This window comes from Crinia signifera, chromosome 2 (genome assembly GCF_055691185.1).
Source record: "Crinia signifera chromosome 2, ASM5569118v1, whole genome shotgun sequence".
NCBI classification, from domain to species: Eukaryota; Metazoa; Chordata; class Amphibia; order Anura; family Myobatrachidae; genus Crinia; species Crinia signifera.
The window spans coordinates 318,486,892-318,509,958 of record NC_139218.1 but is presented as its reverse complement, the minus strand read 5'-3'; the positions used below and the strand labels follow the sequence as shown (position 1 = coordinate 318,509,958).

The 23,067-nt window shown below is 46.4% G+C and overlaps 1 protein-coding gene across 2 annotated transcripts in view; it reads left to right on the top strand.

Annotated features, from left to right (window-relative positions):
• The first annotated feature begins 1,233 nt into the window (after nucleotides 1–1,233).
• The window catches only part of DHH (desert hedgehog signaling molecule), a 73,715-nt gene continuing 51,881 nt past the window's right edge, over nucleotides 1,234–23,067 (top strand). Inside the window, exon 1 of one of the 2 annotated variants that reach the window (XM_083169090.1) lies at nucleotides 1,234–2,249. In XM_083169090.1, coding sequence (XP_083025216.1) covers nucleotides 1,950–2,249 — 300 coding nt within the window. In that variant the 5' untranslated portion in view covers nucleotides 1,234–1,949. The remainder of the gene's footprint in view (nucleotides 2,250–23,067) is intronic. The other variant, XM_083169091.1, reaches the window with a different exon arrangement.

The following is a 23,067-nucleotide window of genomic DNA, read 5'->3' as shown; positions in this document are numbered from 1 at the left end:
AGCCCATAGGCTACAAATGGGCTACTGCTATCTTGGAATGGCTTTAGCTGATGGAGCCGATGCAATGATGCGTGATATTGGTACATAGAAACCTATGGGGGATGCTGCTGCCAGCGGGGCAGCTGGGATCTGAAATCTATGGGGGATGTGGCTGCCAGCAGGGATCAGAGATCTATGGGGGATGTGGCTACCAGTGGGGCAGCAGGGATCTCAGCAGGGATCGGTGATTGCTGCGACCCCTCCCGATACATTTGCGGCTAATCACCGAAAACTGGTGTTTTCAGGGGAATTAGCAGCAAAAATATTTAATGGTAAATGGGCCCCATAGTATGAACCAGTGGCGTAGCTACATATGTGGCGGACCCTGCGGTGGCTTGGGGGACCAACAACCAGTGGCGTCTGTGGTGGGTACCGCTGGCTGAACTGACAGGTGACCCAGGCAGCAGTGAGCGCTGAGCTGGACCCGCCCTGTACATAGCTAATAAACGGGGACCCATTGCAGTGCATATTGAATGAGCGGGTCCCCGCCCCGTGCATATGGGGCTCATTAAATATGCACTGCAGTGGGTCCCCGTCATTAGATATACAAGGAGCGGGACCAGCTCAGCACTTACTGCTGTCTGGGTCACCTGTCAGCTCAGCCAGCGGTGCCCACCACAGACGCCACTGGTGTTGCTCCCCCAAGCCACCGCAGGATCTGCCACATATGTAGCTACGCCACTGGTACAGCTCAGCCAGCGGCGCCCATAGTCCATCGCCTCGCCCCTTCTTTTGTTTTGGGGGGGGGGGGGGGGGGGGGTAATTTCTACCTACGCCACTGGAATGAACTCTGGGTATGACACAGGTGGTGGCGGTGGGCTCAAAGCACTTTTTTTTTTTTTTTTGCACCTGAGCCCACCAGTCACACCTTCAGAACTGGCTATTGCAGAGAAATATTATCATCGATGTTATGTGAAAGTGACACCATTTGAAGTAAAAAAAACAACAACAGGGTAATCCCAGGGGTGGGAAGTATCCTGAGCAATGAAAGGGTTAAATCTAAATTTATAAACTCCGAGGCTACTACATGGTATTACCCCCTGATGTTGTGTGAAAGCACTTGTGGCGTTCTGACATCTTGACCTAATGACTTCCTCCAGTGTCTCCCAGAGAGGACGCGCGCCCAGCAACCAGTGCCAGTGCCGGGGAGGGCGTGCCAAGGGGTGGGGGCTGCGGCGCGCACTGTCCTTGTCCCTATATCAAGCTGACGATGGCCGGGGAGAGGCAGATAGCCGGTGCTGGGGGAAAGTCCAAGGGATGCAAAAGAGCTGTGCAGGGTCCCGGTGGACAGAGGTTGCACACATGGCACTGGCAGGAGCACCGGGCATATAAGGGGCAGGAGAAGGACGGAGCTGCGCCTGACAGGTGGCTCTGCTGCAGTGACCGGAGCGGCGACCTGGGGATAGAACTCTGTAATCACCTGGCTGCCCCCCTGCCCGCACACATCACAGGACACCTGTGCCAGGGTGACCCGACCTCTGCCCACAGCAGCATCGGTGCCCGGCACACGGACGGAACTGTTACCGGAGATACTACCCTGCGTGTCACCACTCACCTGCCCCTCCACACAGACATCCACCTATAGGGGAGCCCTGACCTAACGTTACTGATGGCAATCCAAGTGCCAGCCACACTTACCGGGCCAGGCAGTGCCAGTTATACTTACCTGAGCAAGTAGTATTTGCCATTTTGGCAGAAGCAGGCACACTTACCTGGGCAGGTAGAGGCAGACACACCTGGGTGAGTGGTGCAGGCATGTACAAGCTGGCACACCTGGTGCAGGTGCCGCAGTGAGCGCAGTCGGGGACTATCAGTGGACACCCCTGTAAGAACCAGAAGCCAGTTGGGGTACAGCCCCCCGAGAAGCGCGCTGTCCCCGGGGTGCCCGGCATGCAGTGAGCCTAGGGGAGATGCCAGCAGCCCGGGTACTGGTGCTGGTAGCCTGCCTCTGGCTCCTCCTGGTGCCGGTGCGGTGCTGCGGTCCTGGCCGGGGACCGGTAGGCCGGCGCCGCTACATGCGCAAGCTGATCCCGCTCCGATACAAGCAGTTTGTGCCCAATGTGCCGGAGAAGACTCTGGGAGCCAGCGGCAAGACGGAGGGCAAGATCCGCCGGGACTCGGAGCGGTTCCGGGAGCTGGTTCTTAACTACAACCCGGACATCATCTTCAAGGATGAGGAGAACACCCGGGCTGACCGCGTTATGACCGAGGTGTGTACCCGGGTGGGGGCAGGGGCATATCCCCCTCTGTGTCCTGCAAATATTACAGGTGTCTTCTCAGTAAATGCACCTTATACAGCCAGCAGCATACACTACAGGCTCCTCTGGGCTGGCTGTGCCAATGCCGCACTGTTACACTAGCTCCCAACATGGCCCATTCCAGCAGGGGCACCATGCTCCATTCCTGGACTTCTCTCTGCAGTTATGATTGCTGTCACCTGTGCTGTCACTCATCTCTTATCAAATAATTAGTTCAGCACAGCACAGTTGATGGCAATGATATAATAGGCAAAGTCCAGGAACAGAGCATTTTGTCCCTCAAGGAATCTTCAGCTTTATTGGCCAGGTATAATCGCGTGTTTTACGGTCATGTTGGGAGGTATGCATTATAACTCCATAATATGCTACTTATTATTTTACCTTAATGCCTATAGACATGGCTGCCATTGGGAAATATGGGGTCCAGGACCGATTAAATATGCTAAAATGCCTGGTTTAAACTTGAATTATTCCTCAATGCATAGGTGCCGATTTATGTTTTTGCTGGGTATGGGTAAAATCCGGAATCGGATAAGACACCGGAATGCCGGACTGGACATCAAACTCTGCATTCCGGAGCTTGTAGTATCCGGTCCGGGGGTGTCCTGTCCGGGGGTGCTCCATCTGATGAGGCTGCTCTCGCACCTGTCACCTGGGAGAGGAGAGGGGGGAGAATACAGCCTCACCGCATGGTCCGGGGGTGTAATAAAAACTGGAACGTTCCAGACCACACGGGGAGGCTGTAATCACCCCTTCCCCATGTCCCTGGTGTGAGCAATCACAGGCATCCCCCCGCATGGGACACCCCCCGCATGGGACACCCCTCGGACCAGACACTATAAGCTCCGGAATGCAGAGTTTGATGTCTGGTCCGGCGTTCCGGTGTCTTATCCGGGTCCGGTTTTTACTTAGTCCCGTTTTTGCTGGTGGGTGCTCAGGTCAAAAATATAGAGGAGTAGCTTCATGGGGAAGGGGTGTGGCTACAAAATAATACCAATTTATATTATGGAGCACAGTTGTCTCCAATATTCAAATTACTGCAACAGAGTTCCACATACATAAATGTCCCCACAGTGCAGGTACATAAATGCCTCCACAGTGCAGGTACATAAATGCCCCCACAGTGCAGGTACTCCGCGGACAGAATACACTCTTCCCGGCATACTGTTTCCCAGGTGGCGGGTCTGGCAATGTGGGTGCTGCAGCCGCAAATTAGCAAGTTAATATGGCGGCCCAGCAGCGGGACTCGGGCCCGTGGGTGCTCATCAATTTCCGTGGGTGCTCGGGCTCTTGAGCACCCACAGAATCGGCACCTATGCCTCAATGAACAAATATATAAAAGTAAATCTTTTTTTATTTCTGAAGGTGACCATCCAATGGCCCAATGCGTCAACATGTTTGATTTGGCCATGGCATTCCCAACCTCGGTCCTCAAAGCAAACTAAGGGCCTTATTCTAGTTCACTCTTTCTGACAAAATCCTTCTTAGATGGATAAAACCATGTGCACTGCAGGGGGGCAGATGTAAAATGTGCAGAGATAATTAAATTTGGGTGAGTTATTTTGTTTCTATTCAGGGTAAATACTGGCTGCTTTATTTCTATACTGCAATATAGATCTCACTTTGAAGTAAAACCCCACCCAAATCTAATTATCTCTGCACAAGTAACTTCTGCCCCACCTGCAGTGCACATAGTTTTGTCCATCTAAAGGTGCGTACACACGGGGGCGATTTTGTATAATATTGCGGGAAATATGGTCGCTAAGCGACTATATTGCCCACGATGGGAGTGTGCACCGGCAATATATCGCCGGGTGTTTGCTCCCGTTTTTACCCCTGTAGTGATCGCTGGTCGCAGGAACATGCTCCTGCGACCAGCTGATTACCACTGCCGGGCTCCCCGGCAGTTTCTTTTTCATCAGCGACCAGAGATGGTCGCTGATGAAAAGGAGAAACTGAGCAATATATTGCTCAGCCATATATTGCTCAGCTATATATGGCTGAGCAATATATCTCCCCCGTGTGTACGGGGCTTAAAGTTGCACACAGGGGCGATTTTGGGCAAAATCGCGGGAAATATGGTCGCTGAGCAACCATATTGCCCGCAATGGGAGTGTGCACCGGCGATATATCGCCGGGTGCGCGCTCCCGTTTTTGCCCCTGTGGTGATCGCTGGTCGCCGAAACATGCTCCTGCGACCAGCTGATTACCACTGCCGGGCTCCCCCCGGCAGTTTCTTTTTCATCAGCGACCATCTCTGGTCGCTGATGTAAAGTAGAAACTGAGCAATATATTGCTCAGCCATATATGGCTGAGCAATATATCTCCCCCGTGTGTACACAGCATAAGAAGGATTTTGTCAGAAAGAGTGGACTAGAATAAGGCCCTAACAGTTCAGGTTTTAGTGGTATCCAGGCTTCAGCACAGATAATGAAATAAAAATAATTAATCAAATCACCTGTGCTCAAACATGGATATCAGTAAAACCTGGACTGTTCATGGTGCTTGAGGACTGAGGTTGGGAATACCTGACTACTGCCAGGTACATACTAGAGTAGACTATTTGATCAATGAGTGATAATGTAACTGATTCTCCTGATAGAATGACATAGTGTGCATACACTAATCAATATCGTAAACTATATCGTTCAGTGATGTCACCCACCCTCCGGTCCTACATGTAGTTGTTAATGATCTAGTCCAGTGGTTCTCAAACTTGGTCCTCAGGACCTCACACAGTTCACATTTCACAGGTCAACCAACAGTTTCACTCATTACTGGCTGACACATTTTAAAAGATCCACAGGTGAGGCTAAATATTTCACTTGTGAGGAGACCTGCAAAACATGCACTGTGTGGGGTTCAGAGGACCGACTTTGAGAACCTGTGATCTAGCCAACACTGAACTGCATGCACTGAATATGGGAGTCATTAACAATGACTATATGCACAATACAACATTACGAACATTGGTTTCGTATATATTGGTAATAATATATTGGAAACACAGAAATGGGTGTTATTGATACATATGGTGGTCTTCTGGTTGTCAAAATGGTATCTATAACATAACTCTCCATTTGTTTTACTTTTCTCATCAATGTTGTCACATTATTATCTAAGGAATATGGATTTTGTAGGGTATTCTACTGCGTATAACTGCCAACAGCAGGAAGGATTGAGTTGTCTCGCATTGTGTTAAGGGTAGATGTTAAGTCACTTACCTAAAAAAAACTTTAATTCTCTTTTATTTTTCTATAACTGATTTGAGAGGATTGAGAAGAACAGATCTACTAAGCTGTTTACATTGATATTTTTTAGTACATTACCATCCACTGTTTATCATGTGACCAGTTTATCTCTCATAGGGCAGGATGTTGTAACATCCGCGCCCATTATCGCCGGCTACCGCATTATTAATAACGGCATATGCTGTAACATATGCCGTTATTAACGCAAGGGACAGCTCTTGCGATAAGAGCTGTCCCTTGCGATGCGGTGCCGGCACTGGACTTCCGGGTCTGTGACCCGGGAGTCCATCTGCGCATGCGCAGACCCCGGCGCCGGCCACAGGGCACGCTGGGAGGGATCCGTGACGGATCCCTCAAACAGCGCTGCGGTAAGAAGCCCATAGGCTTCTGCAGGGAATCGTCAGCTTTTGCTGACGATTCCCTCCGCAGCGCTGGCACTGCGGAGGGGGCATATAGCATATAGAAATGCGGTAAAAACCCCGAAAACGGGGTTTTTACCGCATTTCTGCTATACAGAATCTCCCCCTATAAGCTAATGTTTGTAATCTGACTACATGCAGACAACAGTATTTGTGAACATCTCATCTTTATCATGTATTTGCATCATTTGTTTGTGCATAGAGAAACTACTAACTTATACCAGAGCAGATTTAGGATTCCTTCTAGAAGTGACGCATTTTGAAGTTTGTGTAAAAGTTAGTGGTGCCATAAAACAGAATTATTAATATATAAATATTATTATAGAAATATAATAATTCTGTAATATGTCAGTTTGCTCTATTGGTGTGTCAGATGTGCCTTAAGATACTATCCACGATCCGATCAGATCGGAATCAGATCGCAAGGCACATCCGATTTGCATACAAGTCTGACTATATAGTGCAGATCTGCACTATATAGTCAAGGCAGCCAAGACTTTCTGCCTTGCGATACGTGAACGCGCATCGGAATCGGATTGGGATCGCAAGGGTTAAAACCCTTGCGATCTGCATCCGATTCCAATCCGATGTTGACTATATCGTCAACATAGGAAGTACAACAAAAAGTACTGTGTGTACACACCATTTGTCACAGCATGTGTTGCCACAAAACAATGACAATAATTCATAATGGTTTTTTTATTAAAAAAAAAAAAAAAACAACTAAACATTAGTCTGGAAAATGATTTCTGTCACTCAGTGTGTGCAGTATGGTCCATCTTCTTCCCACCACACTGGCAGGCCCCATTGTTCCCAAAAGTGACCTGGTTGCTCAGCTACAGCACTGAATACCCAGACTGTGCCTGCTATATGTGTATACAAATACACATATATATCAATCTAAACAGTGATATTTCACATTTTCTCAGACTTTTTAGATATGATAGTTCACCTCCCCCATCCCTGTATGTAGTATAACTATGGAGATCCAATGACGGATAACTCCACAGTGTTTGGGGAGAAGTAAAAATTCCGGAAAGTTCTCACATGGTGCCCTAAATCTTTGCAGTACAGTACCTTGACAACAGAGAGGAAAGGGCAGCAATTGGTGACGTCCCTGTTACTGCGTATGCATTTGGTCATGTCCGTGTAACTGTGTGCTCAATTGGTGACATCCCTGTAACTGCATATGCAATTGGTGTCATCCCTGTAACTGCGTATGCAATTGGTGACATCCCTGTAACTGTGTGCACAATTGGTGATGCCCCTGTAACTGCGTATGCAATTGGTGATGCCCCTGTAACTGCGTATGCAATTGGTGATGCCCCTGTAACTGCGTATGCAATTGGTGACGTCCATGTAACTGTGTGCTCAATTGGTGACGTCCCTGTAACTGTGTGCGCAATTGGTGACATCCCTGTAACTGTGTGCGCAATTGGTGACATCCCTGTAACTGTGTGCGCAATTGGTGACATCCCTGTAACTGTGTGCGCAATTGGTGACGTCCCTGTAACTGTGTGCTCAATTGGTGAAGCCCCTGTAACTGTGTGCACAATTGGTGATGCCCCTGTAACTGCGTATGCAATTGGTGACGTCCATGTAACTGTGTGCTCAATTGGTGACATCCCTGTAACTGTGTGCGCAATTGGTGACATCCCTGTAACTGTGTGCGCAATTGGTGACGTTCCTGTAACTGTGTGCTCAATTGGTGAAGCCCCTGTAACTGCGTATGCAATTGGTGATGCCCCTGTAACTGCGTATGCAATTGGTGACGTCCATGTAACTGTGCAGAATTGGTGATGCCCCTGTAACTGCGTATGCAATTGGTGACGTCCATGTAACTGTGTGCGCAATTGGTGACATCCCTGTAACTGTGTGCGCAATTGGTGACGTTCCTGTAACTGTGTGCTCAATTGGTGAAGCCCCTGTAACTGCGTATGCAATTGGTGATGCCCCTGTAACTGCGTATGCAATTGGTGACGTCCATGTAACTGTGTGCTCAATTGGTGACATCCCTGTAACTGTGCGCGCAATTGGTGACATTCTTGTAACTGTGTGCGCAATTGGTGACATCCCTGTAACTGTGTGCGCAATTGGTGAAGCCCCTGTAACTGTGTGCACAATTGGTGATGCCCCTGTAACTGCGTATGCAATTGGTGACGTCCATGTAACTGTGTGCTCAATTGGTGACATCCCTGTAACTGTGTGCGCAATTGGTGACGTTCCTGTAACTGTGTGCGCAATTGGTGACGTTCCTGTAACTGTGTGCTCAATTGGTGAAGCCCCTGTAACTGCGTATGCAATTGGTGATGCCCCTGTAACTGCGTATGCAATTGGTGACGTCCATGTAACTGTGCAGAATTGGTGATGCCCCTGTAACTGCGTATGCAATTGGTGACGTCCATGTAACTGTGTGCGCAATTGGTGACATCCCTGTAACTGTGTGCGCAATTGGTGACGTTCCTGTAACTGTGTGCTCAATTGGTGAAGCCCCTGTAACTGCGTATGCAATTGGTGATGCCCCTGTAACTGCGTATGCAATTGGTGACGTCCATGTAACTGTGTGCTCAATTGGTGACATCCCTGTAACTGTGCGCGCAATTGGTGACATTCTTGTAACTGTGTGCGCAATTGGTGACATCCCTGTAACTGTGTGCGCAATTGGTGACATCCCTGTAGCTGTGTACGCAATTGGTGACATCCCTGTAACTGCGCATGCAATTGGTGAAATCCCTGTAACTGCGCATGCAATTGGTGACATCCATGTAACTGTGTGCACAATAAATGATGCCCCTGTAACTGCGTATGCAATTGGTGATGCCCCTGTAACTGCGTATGCAATTGGTTATGTCCATGTAACTGTGTGCTCAATTGGTGATGTCCCTGTAACTGTGTGCGCAATTGGTGGCATCCCTGTAACTGTGTGCACAATTGGTGACATCCCTGTAACTGTGTGCTCAATTGGTGAAGCCCCTGTAACTGTGTGCACAATTGGTGATGCCCCTGTAACTGCGTATGCAATTGGTGATGCCCCTGTAACTGCGTATGCAATTGGTGACGTCCATGTAACTGTGTGGTATGCAATTGGTGATGCCCCTGTAACTGTGTATGCAATTCGTGACATCCCTGTAACTGTGTGCGCAATTGGTAACATCCCTGTAACTGTGTGCACAATTGGTGACGTTCCTTTAACTGTGTGCTCAATTGGTGAAGCCCCTGTAACTCTGTGCACAATTGGTGATGCCCCTGTAACTGCGTACGCAATTGGTGACATCCCTGTAACTGCGTATGCAATTGGTGACATCCCTGTAACTGCGTATGCAATTGGTGACATCCCTGTAACTGTGTGCACAATTGGTGATGCCCCTGTAACTGCGTATGCAATTGGTGATGCCCCTGTAACTGCGTATGAAATTGGTGACGTCCATGTAACTGTGTGCTCAATTGGTGACGTCCCTGTAACTGTGTGCGCAATTGGTGACATCCCTGTAACTGTGTGCGCAATTGGTGACATCCCTGTAACTGTGTGCGCAATTGGTGACATCCCTGTAACTGTGTGCGCAATTGGTGACGTCCCTGTAACTGTGTGCTCAATTGGTGAAGCCCCTGTAACTGTGTGCACAATTGGTGATGCCCCTGTAACTGCGTATGCAATTGGTGACGTCCATGTAACTGTGTGCGCAATTGGTGACATCCCTGTAACTGTGTGCGCAATTGGTGACGTTCCTGTAACTGTGTGCTCAATTGGTGAAGCCCCTGTAACTGCGTATGCAATTGGTGATGCCCCTGTAACTGCGTATGCAATTGGTGATGCCCCTGTAACTGCGTATGCAATTGGTGACGTCCATGTAACTGTGTGCTCAATTGGTGACATCCCTGTAACTGTGTGCGCAATTGGTGACATCCCTGTAACTGTGTGCGCAATTGGTGACGTTCCTGTAACTGTGTGCTCAATTGGTGAAGCCCCTGTAACTGCGTACGCAATTGGTGATGCCCCTGTAACTGCGTATGCAATTGGTGACGTCCATGTAACTGTGCAGAATTGGTGATGCCCCTGTAACTGCGTATGCAATTGGTGATGCCCCTGTAACTGCGTATGCAATTGGTGATGCCCCTGTAACTGCGTATGCAATTCGTGACATCCCTGTAACTGTGCGCGCAATTGGTGACATTCTTGTAACTGTGTGCGCAATTGGTGACATCCCTGTAACTGTGTGCGCAATTGGTGACGTCCCTGTAACTGCGTATGCAATTGTTGATGCCCCTGTAACTGCGTATGCAATTGGTGATGCCCCTGTAACTGCGTATGCAATTGGTGACGTCCATGTAACTGTGTGCTCAATTGGTGACATCCCTGTAACTGTGTGCGCAATTGGTGACATCCCTGTAACTGTGTGCGCAATTGGTGACGTTCCTGTAACTGTGTGCTCAATTGGTGAAGCCCCTGTAACTACGTACGCAATTGGTGATGCCCCTGTAACTGCGTATGCAATTGGTGACGTCCATGTAACTGTGCAGAATTGGTGATGCCCCTGTAACTGCGTATGCAATTGGTGATGCCCCTGTAACTGCGTATGCAATTGGTGATGCCCCTGTAACTGCGTATGCAATTCGTGACATCCCTGTAACTGTGTGCTCAATTGGTGACATCCCTGTAACTGTGCGCGCAATTGGTGACATTCTTGTAACTGTGTGCGCAATTGGTGACATCCCTGTAACTGTGTGCGCAATTGGTGACGTCCCTGTAACTGTGTGCGCAATTGGTGACATTCTTGTAACTGTGTGCTCAATTGGTGAAGCCCCTGTAACTGTGTGCACAATTGGTGACATCCCTGTAACTGTGTACGCAATTGGTGACATCCCTGTAACTGCGCATGCAATTGGTGAAATCCCTGTAACTGCGCATGCAATTGGTGACATCCATGTAACTGTGTGCACAATAGGTGATGCCCCTGTAACTGCGTATGCAATTCGTGACATCCCTGTAACTGTGTGCTCAATTGGTGACATCCCTGTAACTGTGCGCGCAATTGGTGACATTCTTGTAACTGTGTGCGCAATTGGTGACATCCCTGTAACTGTGTGCGCAATTGGTGACGTCCCTGTAACTGTGTGCGCAATTGGTGACATTCCTGTAACTGTGTACGCAATTGGTGACATCCCTGTAACTGCGCATGCAATTGGTGAAATCCCTGTAACTGCGCATGCAATTGGTGACATCCATGTAACTGTGTGCACAATAGGTGATGCCCCTGTAACTGCGTATGCAATTGGTGATGCCCCTGTAACTGCATATGCAATTCATGACATCCCTGTAACTGTGCGCGCAATTGGTGACATTCTTGTAATTGCATGCGCAATTGGTGACGTCCCTGTAACTGTGTGCACAATTGGTGATGCCCCTGTAACTGCGTATGCAATTGGTGATGCCCCTGTAACTGCGTATGCAATTGGTGACGTCCATGTAACTGTGTATGCAATTGGTGACGTCCATGTAACTGTGTGCAGAATACGCAGTTACAGGGGCATCACCAATTGCATACTCAGTTACAGGGGGTAACTGCGTATGCAATTCGTGACATCCCTGTAACTGTGTGCTCAATTGGTGACGTCCCTGTAACTGAGCGCGCAATTGGTGACATTCTTGTAACTGCGTGCGCAATTTGTGATGTCCATGTAACTGTGTGCACAAATTGGTGACATCCCTGTAACTGCGTATGCAATTGGTGATGCCCCTGTAACTGTGTGCACAATTGGTGATGCCCCTGTAACTGCGTATGCAATTGGTGACGTCGCTGTAACTGCGTATGCAATTGGTGACGTCGCTGTAACTGCGTTTGCAATTGGTGACGTCCCTGTAACTGTGTGCTCAATTGGTGATGTCCCTGTAACTGTGTGCTCAATTGGTGACGTCCCTGTAACTGTGCTCAATTGGTGACATCCCTGTAACTGTGTGCACAGTTGGTGATGCCCCTGTAACTGTGTGCACAATTGGTGACATCGCTGTAACTGCGTATGCAATTGGTGATGCCCCTGTAACTGTGTGTGCAATTTGTGACATCCCTGTAACTGTGTGCACAATTGGTGATACCCCTGTAACTATGTGCGCAATTGGTGACATCCCATGTAACTGTGTGCGCAATTTGTGACATCCCTTTAACTGTGTGCGCAATTTGTGACATCCCTGTAACTGTGTGCGCAATTTGTGACATCCCTGTAACTGTGTGCACAATTGGTGATGCCCCTGTAACTATGTGCGCAATTGGTGACATCCCTGTAACTGTGTGCGCAATTTGTGACATCCCTTTAACTGTGTGCGCAATTTGTGACATCCCTGTAACTGTGTGCGCAATTTGTGACATCCCTGTAACTGTGTGCACAATTGGTGATGCCCCTGTAACTATGTGCGCAATTGGTGACATCCCATGTAACTATGTGCGCAATTAGTGATGCCCCTGTAACTGCGTGCACAATTTGTGACATCCGTGTAACTGTGCGCGCAGTTTTCTATGAAGCCCAAGCATGTATTTATGATACGGTATGGAAATGTCTATATGTCGATTATATTATCTCGTTTCCAGCACAAAAAAGTTTTCAAAAGAATGTGCTGGATTGAGCTGCAAAAGCATGTGAGGTGGGGATATTCAATTAGAATACCCAGGAGAGGATTCTAAATATGATGCTACTGCTAGCCCCACTTGTCCTAGAAATGCTTTGTATTCTAATTGCATTTATGCCCCATGCTTTGCCATTAGTATTGTATGTAAATGATAGGCAGGAGATAGGAACAGCCAAGAATCCCTGACCCTGTGCCCCTGGAGAAGCAATTAGAAAGTAAATATACTGTTTCCTTTACAAGTGGTCTTTTTACAAAGAGTAAAGCCCCATACACACTAGGCGATATACAGTAGTAAAAGATATCGCTTAGAAGGGCCCTTCGGAGTGATAGCTTTCACTATATAGGTCCTCGTTAACAATGGTCATGTCACAGCTGCAGCATGGCACCTGCTCCACCGCTCTCCCCCCTCCCCCCCCCACTTCTTCCCTGCGCGCCATACAACCCATTTCTCTGGTCGCACCCACCGTTTTGTGGGCACCCCAGGAACTGCTGAGGGAGTTCCCATGTGACTACCCACTATACACCCCCTTTCCATCCCTGTCTGTTTAAACACCTCGGGGAGTGTGACACTCGCCAAATGCCTTCACACTGCGAGTCTGCACATGTGTATTTTCTTTTTGCAAGAAGCACTGGTCCATAACCCTCAGCTTAAACATGCTAAGGGCAATATCCCAGAAATCTTCTGATTACAAGGACAGTTCTTATTGTCAGGGCGGTCCCGGTAGGGAAGTATTCCAGCATACCTGTGATCAAAACGTCAGGTGAATATAAGCTGGAAGTATCAGAATTTTCTTGCAAAAATTGATACATCCTACACAAAGGATTCTAGCGATCCATTTCCCATCCGAAGTGAGGTATCTATTAAATTCCCAAATCCAGAGTCTGCTGATCTACTTACACTGTTGTCCATATATTAGGATACATACATTATACTGTATGTTACTCAAAAACACTTGTACAAACTTGCAGAAATGTGCAGTCAGTATAATGAACATGGCGTCTTCTGTACAGCCGCAGGAGCCTGCTTACTGCATTATGCTAAAGCCAACATCTGCCCATGTATGCTGAGTATCCGTGTAACTGCATGGGAGAGGCCGTTTATCGCAATGGGTTTTCCATTCATGGCCGCAGCCATCATAATTAGTATCTGAACTTGCACTCAGCCAAATATCCATCTGAAACAGGCATCACGTCTCCACCCACATGTTATGAACAAATAAGCAGTTCAGCCTAATAGCCCACAACACTGCCACTAGGCAGATCATTTCCGTGGGAAGGCATTGTTGCCACCTAGTTGCTGGGCAGAGGTTGTTCTGAGATATGAAGCCATGTTTTTAGCCAGGGCTGTAACTAACTAGGGGTATGTGAGCGGCACTGTTGTCTAGCAGCACCTGTGTGTGGCTGGGACAATCCGGGGAGGCATTTGGTATCCTGTGGAGCTGGACCATAACCTACTTACTGGAGCTTTTTTACTGGCACAAGGTGCACTGTTGCCCTGTTACTGCGCTGTTTATAGCATTTGGCTGTGACCCTGTTGTAATGTTTTAGCTTGTTCATATTTTAAAAGATTAATATGTATTCTTATGTGAGGATCTTCTTGTAACTGTAAATGCTATTTTATAATTTTATGTTTGAAAAAGGATAATTTTCTTCTCTACTTAAGGATATCTTTGTAAACCACATTGGTGGTTCTCCCCTCAGGTGCTAGAATCACCAGGCTACTGGGTGAGCTCACTCTGTAGCAGGCCATGTAGAGAACTGCCCATGGGGAAAGCAGTTCTACCTCAAATCAATATTTGCCACCTTCAGTTACTGGCCCTGACAGGCAGCTCAGCACTCACAGCCTATCAGCCGTGGGCGGGTCAAGGGCGCAGCATAATGGTCCTAAAAAGGTGCATGAATGCAGGAAGAAAACAGGCAGGGTGCGTCACCCCGTAAAATCAACCTAGCGGGAACGCTACTATACATTATAGACTCCAGTCCTGGGCCCCCTTTCTGTCTGGGCCCAGGACTGGATTCCCCGCAGTCGACCCCAGTCCTGGGCCCCCTTTCTGTCTGGGCCCAGGACTGGATTCTCCATAGTCGACCCCCCAGATGGCTGCCTTATGTACATGTTCATTGCTCTATTGCTAGATATACATAGAGCTTGATGCAACTAGGACTTGGGCTGAGATGGCCTGTTCAATGTTCGGAGCCAAGGTGCTTATTGCCTAGAAGTCAGTGGCTGGGTATTAGAGGAGGGGGCTCAGAACTCCTACTGTTTCATTTTTCATTTTTGATAATTTTTCGTTTTTCTATATAAATAGATAATGTAAGGCTTTCTGGGACTAGGAAAATAAAAAATATTCTGTAACAATGTCATTAGAGCATACTGTTCTTTATAATTGTGCAGAATTAAACAGGTATAAGGTCTTATTACAGAAATTGATTTGCAGCACCGTTTTCCTGTAGCTCTTAAAAAAAAAAAAAAAAAAAAAGATTTATTGTTGCGGTTAAATTGTAAGTTATTTATTTTTTATTTTTTGCAATTCTCTTGCAACCCCATTACCCTCCCCTCCACTCAATACACACACGCACTGTACTTCCAAGCTTCTGGTTTAAATAGGATCAAGATTGTCCATGATCCTTTGGAGAATGTGTTAGTCACGTCACTAGTGAGCGGTGCTAAGTGCCTGGTATAATCCTCAGCCCCACCGTGACCAGGAAATCCGCTCAGGGTGGGTATGAGGCATAAGGGTTTTACTCTCCTGGTGTAAGGCAGTAACTTGCGCCCGTTTAATACCGCTATTGTGTGGACGGATGTTCTTATTTAAGGGGAAATCATCTTAACCCATAACCTGCCTCTGTGTTCATTAAAATGTCACTTTGCATACTTTCTTTTTTTTTTTGCTATAAAATATTTACAGGCAGTTTACATATTCATATCTAATAACTATACCAGTTGTTCCCAATCTCAGTCCCGAAGTACCCCCAACAGTTCACGGTTTCCAGTTCACCACCAGGCAGGTGCACTTATTATTCACTGACAAATTTGAAAAGAATTACAGGTGGAGCTAATTGTGTCACTTGTGATCTGTGTGGAGACCTGGATTTTGGGAACCACTCATCTGTAATATGTATCTGGGATTCCCACAGGTTTTTTATAACCTGTACTACCACATATTGGCAAGAGTTTTTTGGTTATCTGTCTGTACATTTTTCATAGCTCCTAATCTGATTACATTTAAACCAAGCCAATCCCTACCTCCGCTGTGCGACTGCGATCAAGTCTGAATTACCCTCTTAGTCACCTGTGCCTAAGCATGGATATCCTTAAAACCTGAACTGCACTGCATATTTCAAAGTTTTAATAATACCATGGTGTAATGGTTAGCATTTCTACCTCACAGAACCAAGGACTTGGGGTTCTATTCTCACCATGGTCCTATGTGGAGTTTGTATATTCTCCCCATTATTGAGTGGGTTTCCCCAGGTGCCCCCCCCCCCATACCCCCAATGTACTGGTGTCTGACAATACCATAGTCTTTGTGTGCATGTGGTAGGAAATATAGACTGTAAGCTCTGATGGGACTGGTATGAATGGCAATAAAGTGCAGTGTAATATGTGTGCTATATAAATATGTATATTTTGAGATTTTCCATAATTATTACTTACCAAAGCATTTATTTTATGGCAGTTAGTTTGTAGCAGTCTGGCCCGTCTCATTCGCCTTCAGCCTTTATTTCTCTCCCTTATTTTAATGCTAATTCAACACAGCACAGATCATAATATAGGTTAGTGATATAAAAGGTTATTAAGTTAATCAAAAATATCATCCAATAAAACAAGTCAAAGTAAAGCAGCATTTGTGGCATTGCATTGTAGCCTTGCAGTCAGAGGCGTAGCTACCGTAAGGCAGCCCCCGCGGCTGCTTGGGGGTGCAAGCGCCAGCGGGGCGCCCCCGGTGCCTGGGCACTCTGGTCAGACCCCCCCTTACCCCCTAATAGCAGACAGTTTTTAAGGATGCTAGAGGAGGCCGCCGCCTCCTCTAACATCCCTAAAAAAACTGTCTGCTGTACGGGGGCAGCCATTTTGTTGTGTCATTTTTCATTACTGCAGGAGACGGAGTCCGGAGGCTATCTGCGGTGCCGGACTGAATGCGGGGCCGGCGGCGGCATGCGGAGGGGTAAGGTAAATTTTTGGCAGGGGGGCGCCACAATATTAGTTACGCCTCTGCTTGCAGTGCATATTGGGCCATACACATACAGTATGCGGCCACTTTTCTGTACAGCCAATGCTGTTGGATTGCGACCTTACGCTAATTCAGTGATCCCCAAACTTTCTTGACCAGGGCACCTTGAATATCAGCATCTGTTCAAGGCACCCCTAGTCAAAAAGTTTCTTATGGATAAATAAAAAAGTAAATTGTGCTTAGGTTCAGTTATGTGGTTGGGAACATCACTGTGGTTCTAATTGTCCATACATTTTATGATTGGCAGCCACCAGCACTGATTTTGCCTATCACTTTGACAATAAATAATTACTTTTGGTTGTGGACCCCTAACTCGAGGCACCCTTGCAAACATCCCAAGGCACTCCGGGGTTCCTAGGCGCACAGTTTGGGAATCACTGTGCTAATGTGAATATCCGCCCATCTGTGCTGATTATCTGTGCGAATAATCACGGAAATCGTCTTAAATGCCCACTATATTTCACTCCCACGAGACAGATCAGTACTATGTGTTTGCACGGTGACCACCCTGAAAGCCAATTTCACAGAAAGAGGGGTCTATCATTAGACTGATCAATCCATCCAAACTGCAATTTCTGCAAGTGTGCATTTTTTTATTATTATTATTAACAGTTATTTATTTAGCGCAGACATATTCCATAGCGCTTTACAAGTAAAACTTTAGTCCAGATCCAGCACATGTGTAGTTTGCAGATATCTGTGATTCACCTACAGTTCCACTTGCATCTGATCAGGCCCATTATGCTTTATGAAATCTTATGCCAATTTTTGTGTCTTTATACATGTACTGCAAGGATTACGTAGTCAATGGGGTGTATTCAATGTTTTTTGCGAGCTGTGATAGAGAGCAGTGCTGTCTGTACTCAACGGTCGGTACTGCTTTCCTAGCACGGCACCCACGATCTAGATTGTATTGTGGGGCTGATATCTCAAGCATCTCATGCATCTTATGTGTTTGTGCGGCATAAGATGCATGAGATGATGCGATCGACGAGATTGACAAGATTTTTACATTGCAAGCATCTCATGCGTTTGTGCGGCATAAGATGCATGTGATGACGCGATTTTTACATTGGAATCAATGTAAAAAGGCCCCAAAACCCCAATTTTAATTGCTAAACCCCCCTCATGGGTGAAATGGCCCCCCCATTGCTAACGCCACCCCACTATTGATGCCAACCCGAAGCGTGGCGAGCGCAGCGAGCCCGCGAGGGGCGGCGGTACGCGTCCTCTGGCCTTTTCATACCCCCACTATCCACGTCGGCGTGGAGTTGATTTTATATAGTGTGGCGAGCCACCGAGCCCGAAGCGTGGCGAGCGGACGCGGAATACATGTAAAGTAGTCCGCGCCCCTCGCGGGGCACGCTGCGCTCGCCACGCTTCGGGCTCGGTGGTCGCTGCGCTCGCCACACTTTATAAAATCAACTCCACGCCGACGTGGATAGTGGGGGTATGAAAAGGTCGGAGGACGCATACCGCCGCCCCTCGCTGGCTCGCTGCGCTCGCCACGCTTCGGGTTGGCGTTGATAGTGCTGGTGGCGTTAACAATGGTTATTGGGGGCTCACGATTTTTTATCTCATGGATCTTATGGATCTCATGCATCTTATGGAATAAAAATTGGGTCCATCGTGTTGATTGTATGCCTTAAGTACCTTAAACTTAAGGCATACAATCAATGAGAAACAGAAAAGAGGGGGTATACAGCGCTGGGTTATTCTGAATGATGACCAAACACAGTTTATATAATAAAATACAAATGCATTTATTTCACATACAACAAATAAAGAGAGTACTCTCTAAGAAAAAATGTATAATAAAGATTCTTAAAAAATATATATTGCGCAATGAATAAAAAGGGGGGGATTTTCAAAAATGGTCAATGCATGCACATGGCTCCAGAGAATGAATGAGGTAGTTCATGGGCCAATAAACTGGTTTATAGTTACCACCATTAATGATAAAAGCATCAGGGTCTCATCTGGGGACCTGGAGATGGTTCCGGTGAAATTCCCAGCTTGTTGGTCCAAAGTGCCTCAGGTGGATTGAGCAGGAGTGGTTGGATGAAGGATTGACCACCGCCGTGAATCACTGCCAAAGGAGGTGTGGACCTGTGCCTCAGATGGAATAGAGCAGGAATGGTGGGTGGATGATGGAGTAACCACCGCCGTGAATCGCTGCCAGAGGAGGTGTGGACCTGTAGGCCCAGGATGGTGGAAGCTGGTCCGGGGTGAGTTCACTGCTTTTTGAGCCTGGTGCAAGGTGGTGTTGGGCTCTCAATTAGGCCCAGGTGGAAGATAGGGCTTCAATAGATGTCAGGGTCTTTGAAATGGCTCAACGCGTTTCGACGTATCAGCACGTCTTCATCAGTTACTGCTCCTGATGAAGACGTGCTGATACGTCGAAACACGTTGAGCCATTTCAAAGACCCTGACATCTATTGAAGCCCTATCTTCCACCTGGGCCTAATTGAGAGCCCAACACCACCTTGCACCAAGCTCAAAAAGCAGTGAACTCACCCCGGACCAGCTTCCACCATCCTGGGCCTACAGGTCCACACCTCCTCTGGCAGCGATTCACGGCGGTGGTTACTCCATCATCCACCCACCATTCCTGCTGTATTCCATCTGAAGCACAGGTCCACACCTCCTTTGGCAGTGATTCACGGCGGTGGTCAATCCTTCATCCACCCACCACTCCTGCTCAATCCACCTGAGGCACTTTGGACCAACAAGCTGGGAATTTCACCGGAACCATCTCCAGGTCCCCAGATGAGACCCTGATGCTTTTATCATTAATGGTGGTAACTATAAACCAGTTTATTGGCCCATGAACTACCTCATTCATTCTCTGGAGCCATGTGCATGCATTGACCATTTTTGAAAATCCCCCCCTTTTTATTCATTGCGCAATATATATTTTTTAAGAATCTTTATTATACATTTTTTCTTAGAGAGTACTCTCTTTATTTGTTGTATGTGAAATAAATGCATTTGTATTTTATTATATAAACTGTGTTTGGTCATCATTCAGAATAACCCAGCGCTGTATACCCCCTCTTTTCTGTTTCAAATTACGGGGAGCCTTACACACTCCCATATACAGCAGCTTTAACTGGTTTTTAGGGTTCACCTTTCTCTTTATACAATCAATGAGACAGGCGCCGTGCTAGGAAAGCAGTACCCAACGGTCAGTATTCAACTGACCCCCCTTTGCACAAGCCATTACCACATAGCTGGGTTTTTACAGTGATGTGGAAACGGCGCATGTGGCAGCTAAAACAGCGAGGCTCACGGCTAAATGTAGCGGGCACCCTGCATTAGCCATGCGCCTCGCTGTTTGGGGGAATCCTCGCCGTCATTGGACAGTAAAGGTCCCCAGGAACATTGAATACAGTGAGCGGCCGGCGCGGGGGTTAAACAGCAGGGGGTCGCTTTTTTTCCGTGATCTCCGCCATTTAACCTCCTTGCCGGCCACATTGAATACGACCCAATATGGTAGGGAATTTTGCTGCTTGTGGGTAGCTCAGGTACATTTCTTACTCAAACATCTTATACTGCATCCAAATGCAGGAAAACCATCATGTAACTGGATATGACGTGATCATAAAACACTCACATCATGTTCTGACTTCTGACAAGTGCATCTTTGCTCTACCACTGTAGGCTGGGCCACAGTGAGGTGATTCCCATCAATGCAGGAAATGTGGCAGTCTTCCGAATATTCTGGGAGGGTAATCAAGCATGACTCACACCCAAGAATACTCACTAATTTCACTGCAACGACGGCTGCGTAATTCTCTCCTGGCCAATTGCTTTAGATGATGTGATTGGTTGGAAGGATTACCAGTGCTTCCGGTCACTGTTGTTATAGCTTATTACAGCCCAAATATTAGGATACACTACATTTATTTCCGCAAGGTATCAATCAATGAAAACTGGTAACATTACCACAATAGGCACATGCATAGAATGGCATAATTAAGAAGTGTGAAACAAAAGTAGACGATAATTTTACTAGAATTAAATTGCATCAAAATGACACCAATCAAAAGCTGTCATTATGAAGGGAAACTGCTACAAAGGAATGTTACTTGGCTCTAGACCTAAGAGAAATTTTAAAAACTGTTCTGCAAACAAATTAGCCTTGTTCTGCATTTGGCTGTGAAACATCACACGTTTATCTGGCGGAATTTGGCCTTAAGCATTCCCAGTCCTACCGCAACCACGCCATACAGCAGAAAGAATTCATCGTTGTTGTACTAGCTGTACACATTGTCTATAAACGCTTTGAAATGTGAATGAACATATGCAGTGCGGAATGACAAAGTAAAAGCCAAAATCGTAGATTGCATTTCGTGGAAATCCTCAAAATTTGGCACAAAATTTAGCTTACCTTTTTGGTTATAATGTCTACTGACAATGCATGTAATATACATCAATTCCAACTTTATTGACCTTTAATTTGCCTTCTTAGTTATTTAAACTAGGAAAAATAAGATCCCTAAGCCCGTTGCTATAGCTTAGTCTTTTTGACTAAATGTAAAAATTAACTGTTGATTTGTTGCTATACTGTAATCTTATCATCTGAAACGTGGCGTTTATCGTTTACTGTTGTGGCCTCTCACTGTGATGTGTCGCCGTACAACAGGTCCGCATGAGGACCAAACCAAGGGGACCAGATATTGGGGCTTGTGATTGGTCCTCCCACTTCTCTTCTCATCAGTAGGCATTCAATCCATTTTTAAATCTATGGAATAGCAGTGGCTTCTGCAGTAAAGCTATCCTCACAGTTACAAATCCCACCAATGTTGGTACATGTTAATTAGGCCATCTGTAAAGCAACATTTTTATTTTTACTTTATACTTTTTGAGTATTTCATTTTGTTATCTCTTAAATTTTTTATTCTTACTAAATTGTCCCTCAAAGATAGTCTTATGTTTCTAAATTATTTGATAAAGGTTGCCTAAAGTAGCTCATATTTGTTTACTCTCCTGGATCATCTGGGAGGCTATCGAAAATCGGGTGCCACTCTTGGCCCTCCAGAAGGTTAATTGGCCCCCCAACAAAAATTAACCAGAGTGTGTAAAAGTGTATGCATGTACAGAAGTATAGGGCAGACTAGACATGCCATGGCGTTCTTATCTGCCATCAAATTTCGTTTCTATATAATGCTCCCACAGTCCTGATTGCCAGGTCTGTTTAGAGGTATGACTGCTGTAGAGCAATACAGTTTTGGGGATTTTTTTGGAAAGAAAGGTTATAGGATTTCAACATTTGATATTCAGTAATACCATGTGGAGGCCTCTCACCAGACCTGTAAGGCTGGCCATCCTTGAGCCAATTGCACATTATTGCAAATGGAAAACAATATTGATGGCACATTATTACTTTGAGTCTTTGAGTAGTGTCATAAACATACTGCAGTAAATCTCCCGCTAGCCAACAATTATGTTTGTATCCCCCTACCTACCAACTGTCCTGATGTTTGGAAACAGCCTTTGAACTACGAGCACATTGTGTACACAGGTAGATGGAGGTGTAACAGCCATACCCCATTCCCACAAGGGAAAACCTTTTTCATGCATGTAAGCAGGAATGTCCCTCACAGATGTTGGGGGGTATGCATCCCCACTGTCTTATTATATCTGCTTGTGTAGCTCTAATATCTGACACCTATCCTTTGTACTGCCTGAGGAAGCAGGCCTGTCTACAAAACGCATTGCAACTTGAAAATTAGTAATATATTTTTGTATGCATTATTTGCCTGTTGCTAAGGTTATTATTTATATATAGATACAACTACTACTTTTTATGATTAGATATTGTGCAATTTTGCGTATGTTCTCTATCTGTGAAGTAAAATTAAATTTACTATGTGTCCATTCTAGGTGTTAATATATCTCCAGGCATAGAATAGAACTAGACATTAACTTATTTATAAAAAAAATCATTATTGATAAAGGAGGATTATCCAGCAAAGATATAAAAAAATTATATTGTGTTTTCCAAATTTCCTAAGTTCTGGTAAGAGAAATAAGTTATCGTCTTAGCAATATTATGCCGGGGGGAACGAACATGTGGTAGGTGAGCTCTGGCACACGCACCATGGCACCTGTTGTGGCAAGCATGGAGATTGATCTTACCCCTGTATCGCTCATCTGCCCCACTGACCTTTTTGGATACATTGCTGTAAAGAGGAGGTTATAGTGCTGTGAGCTCTTATTGCTTCCACAAGCACTATACAGCAT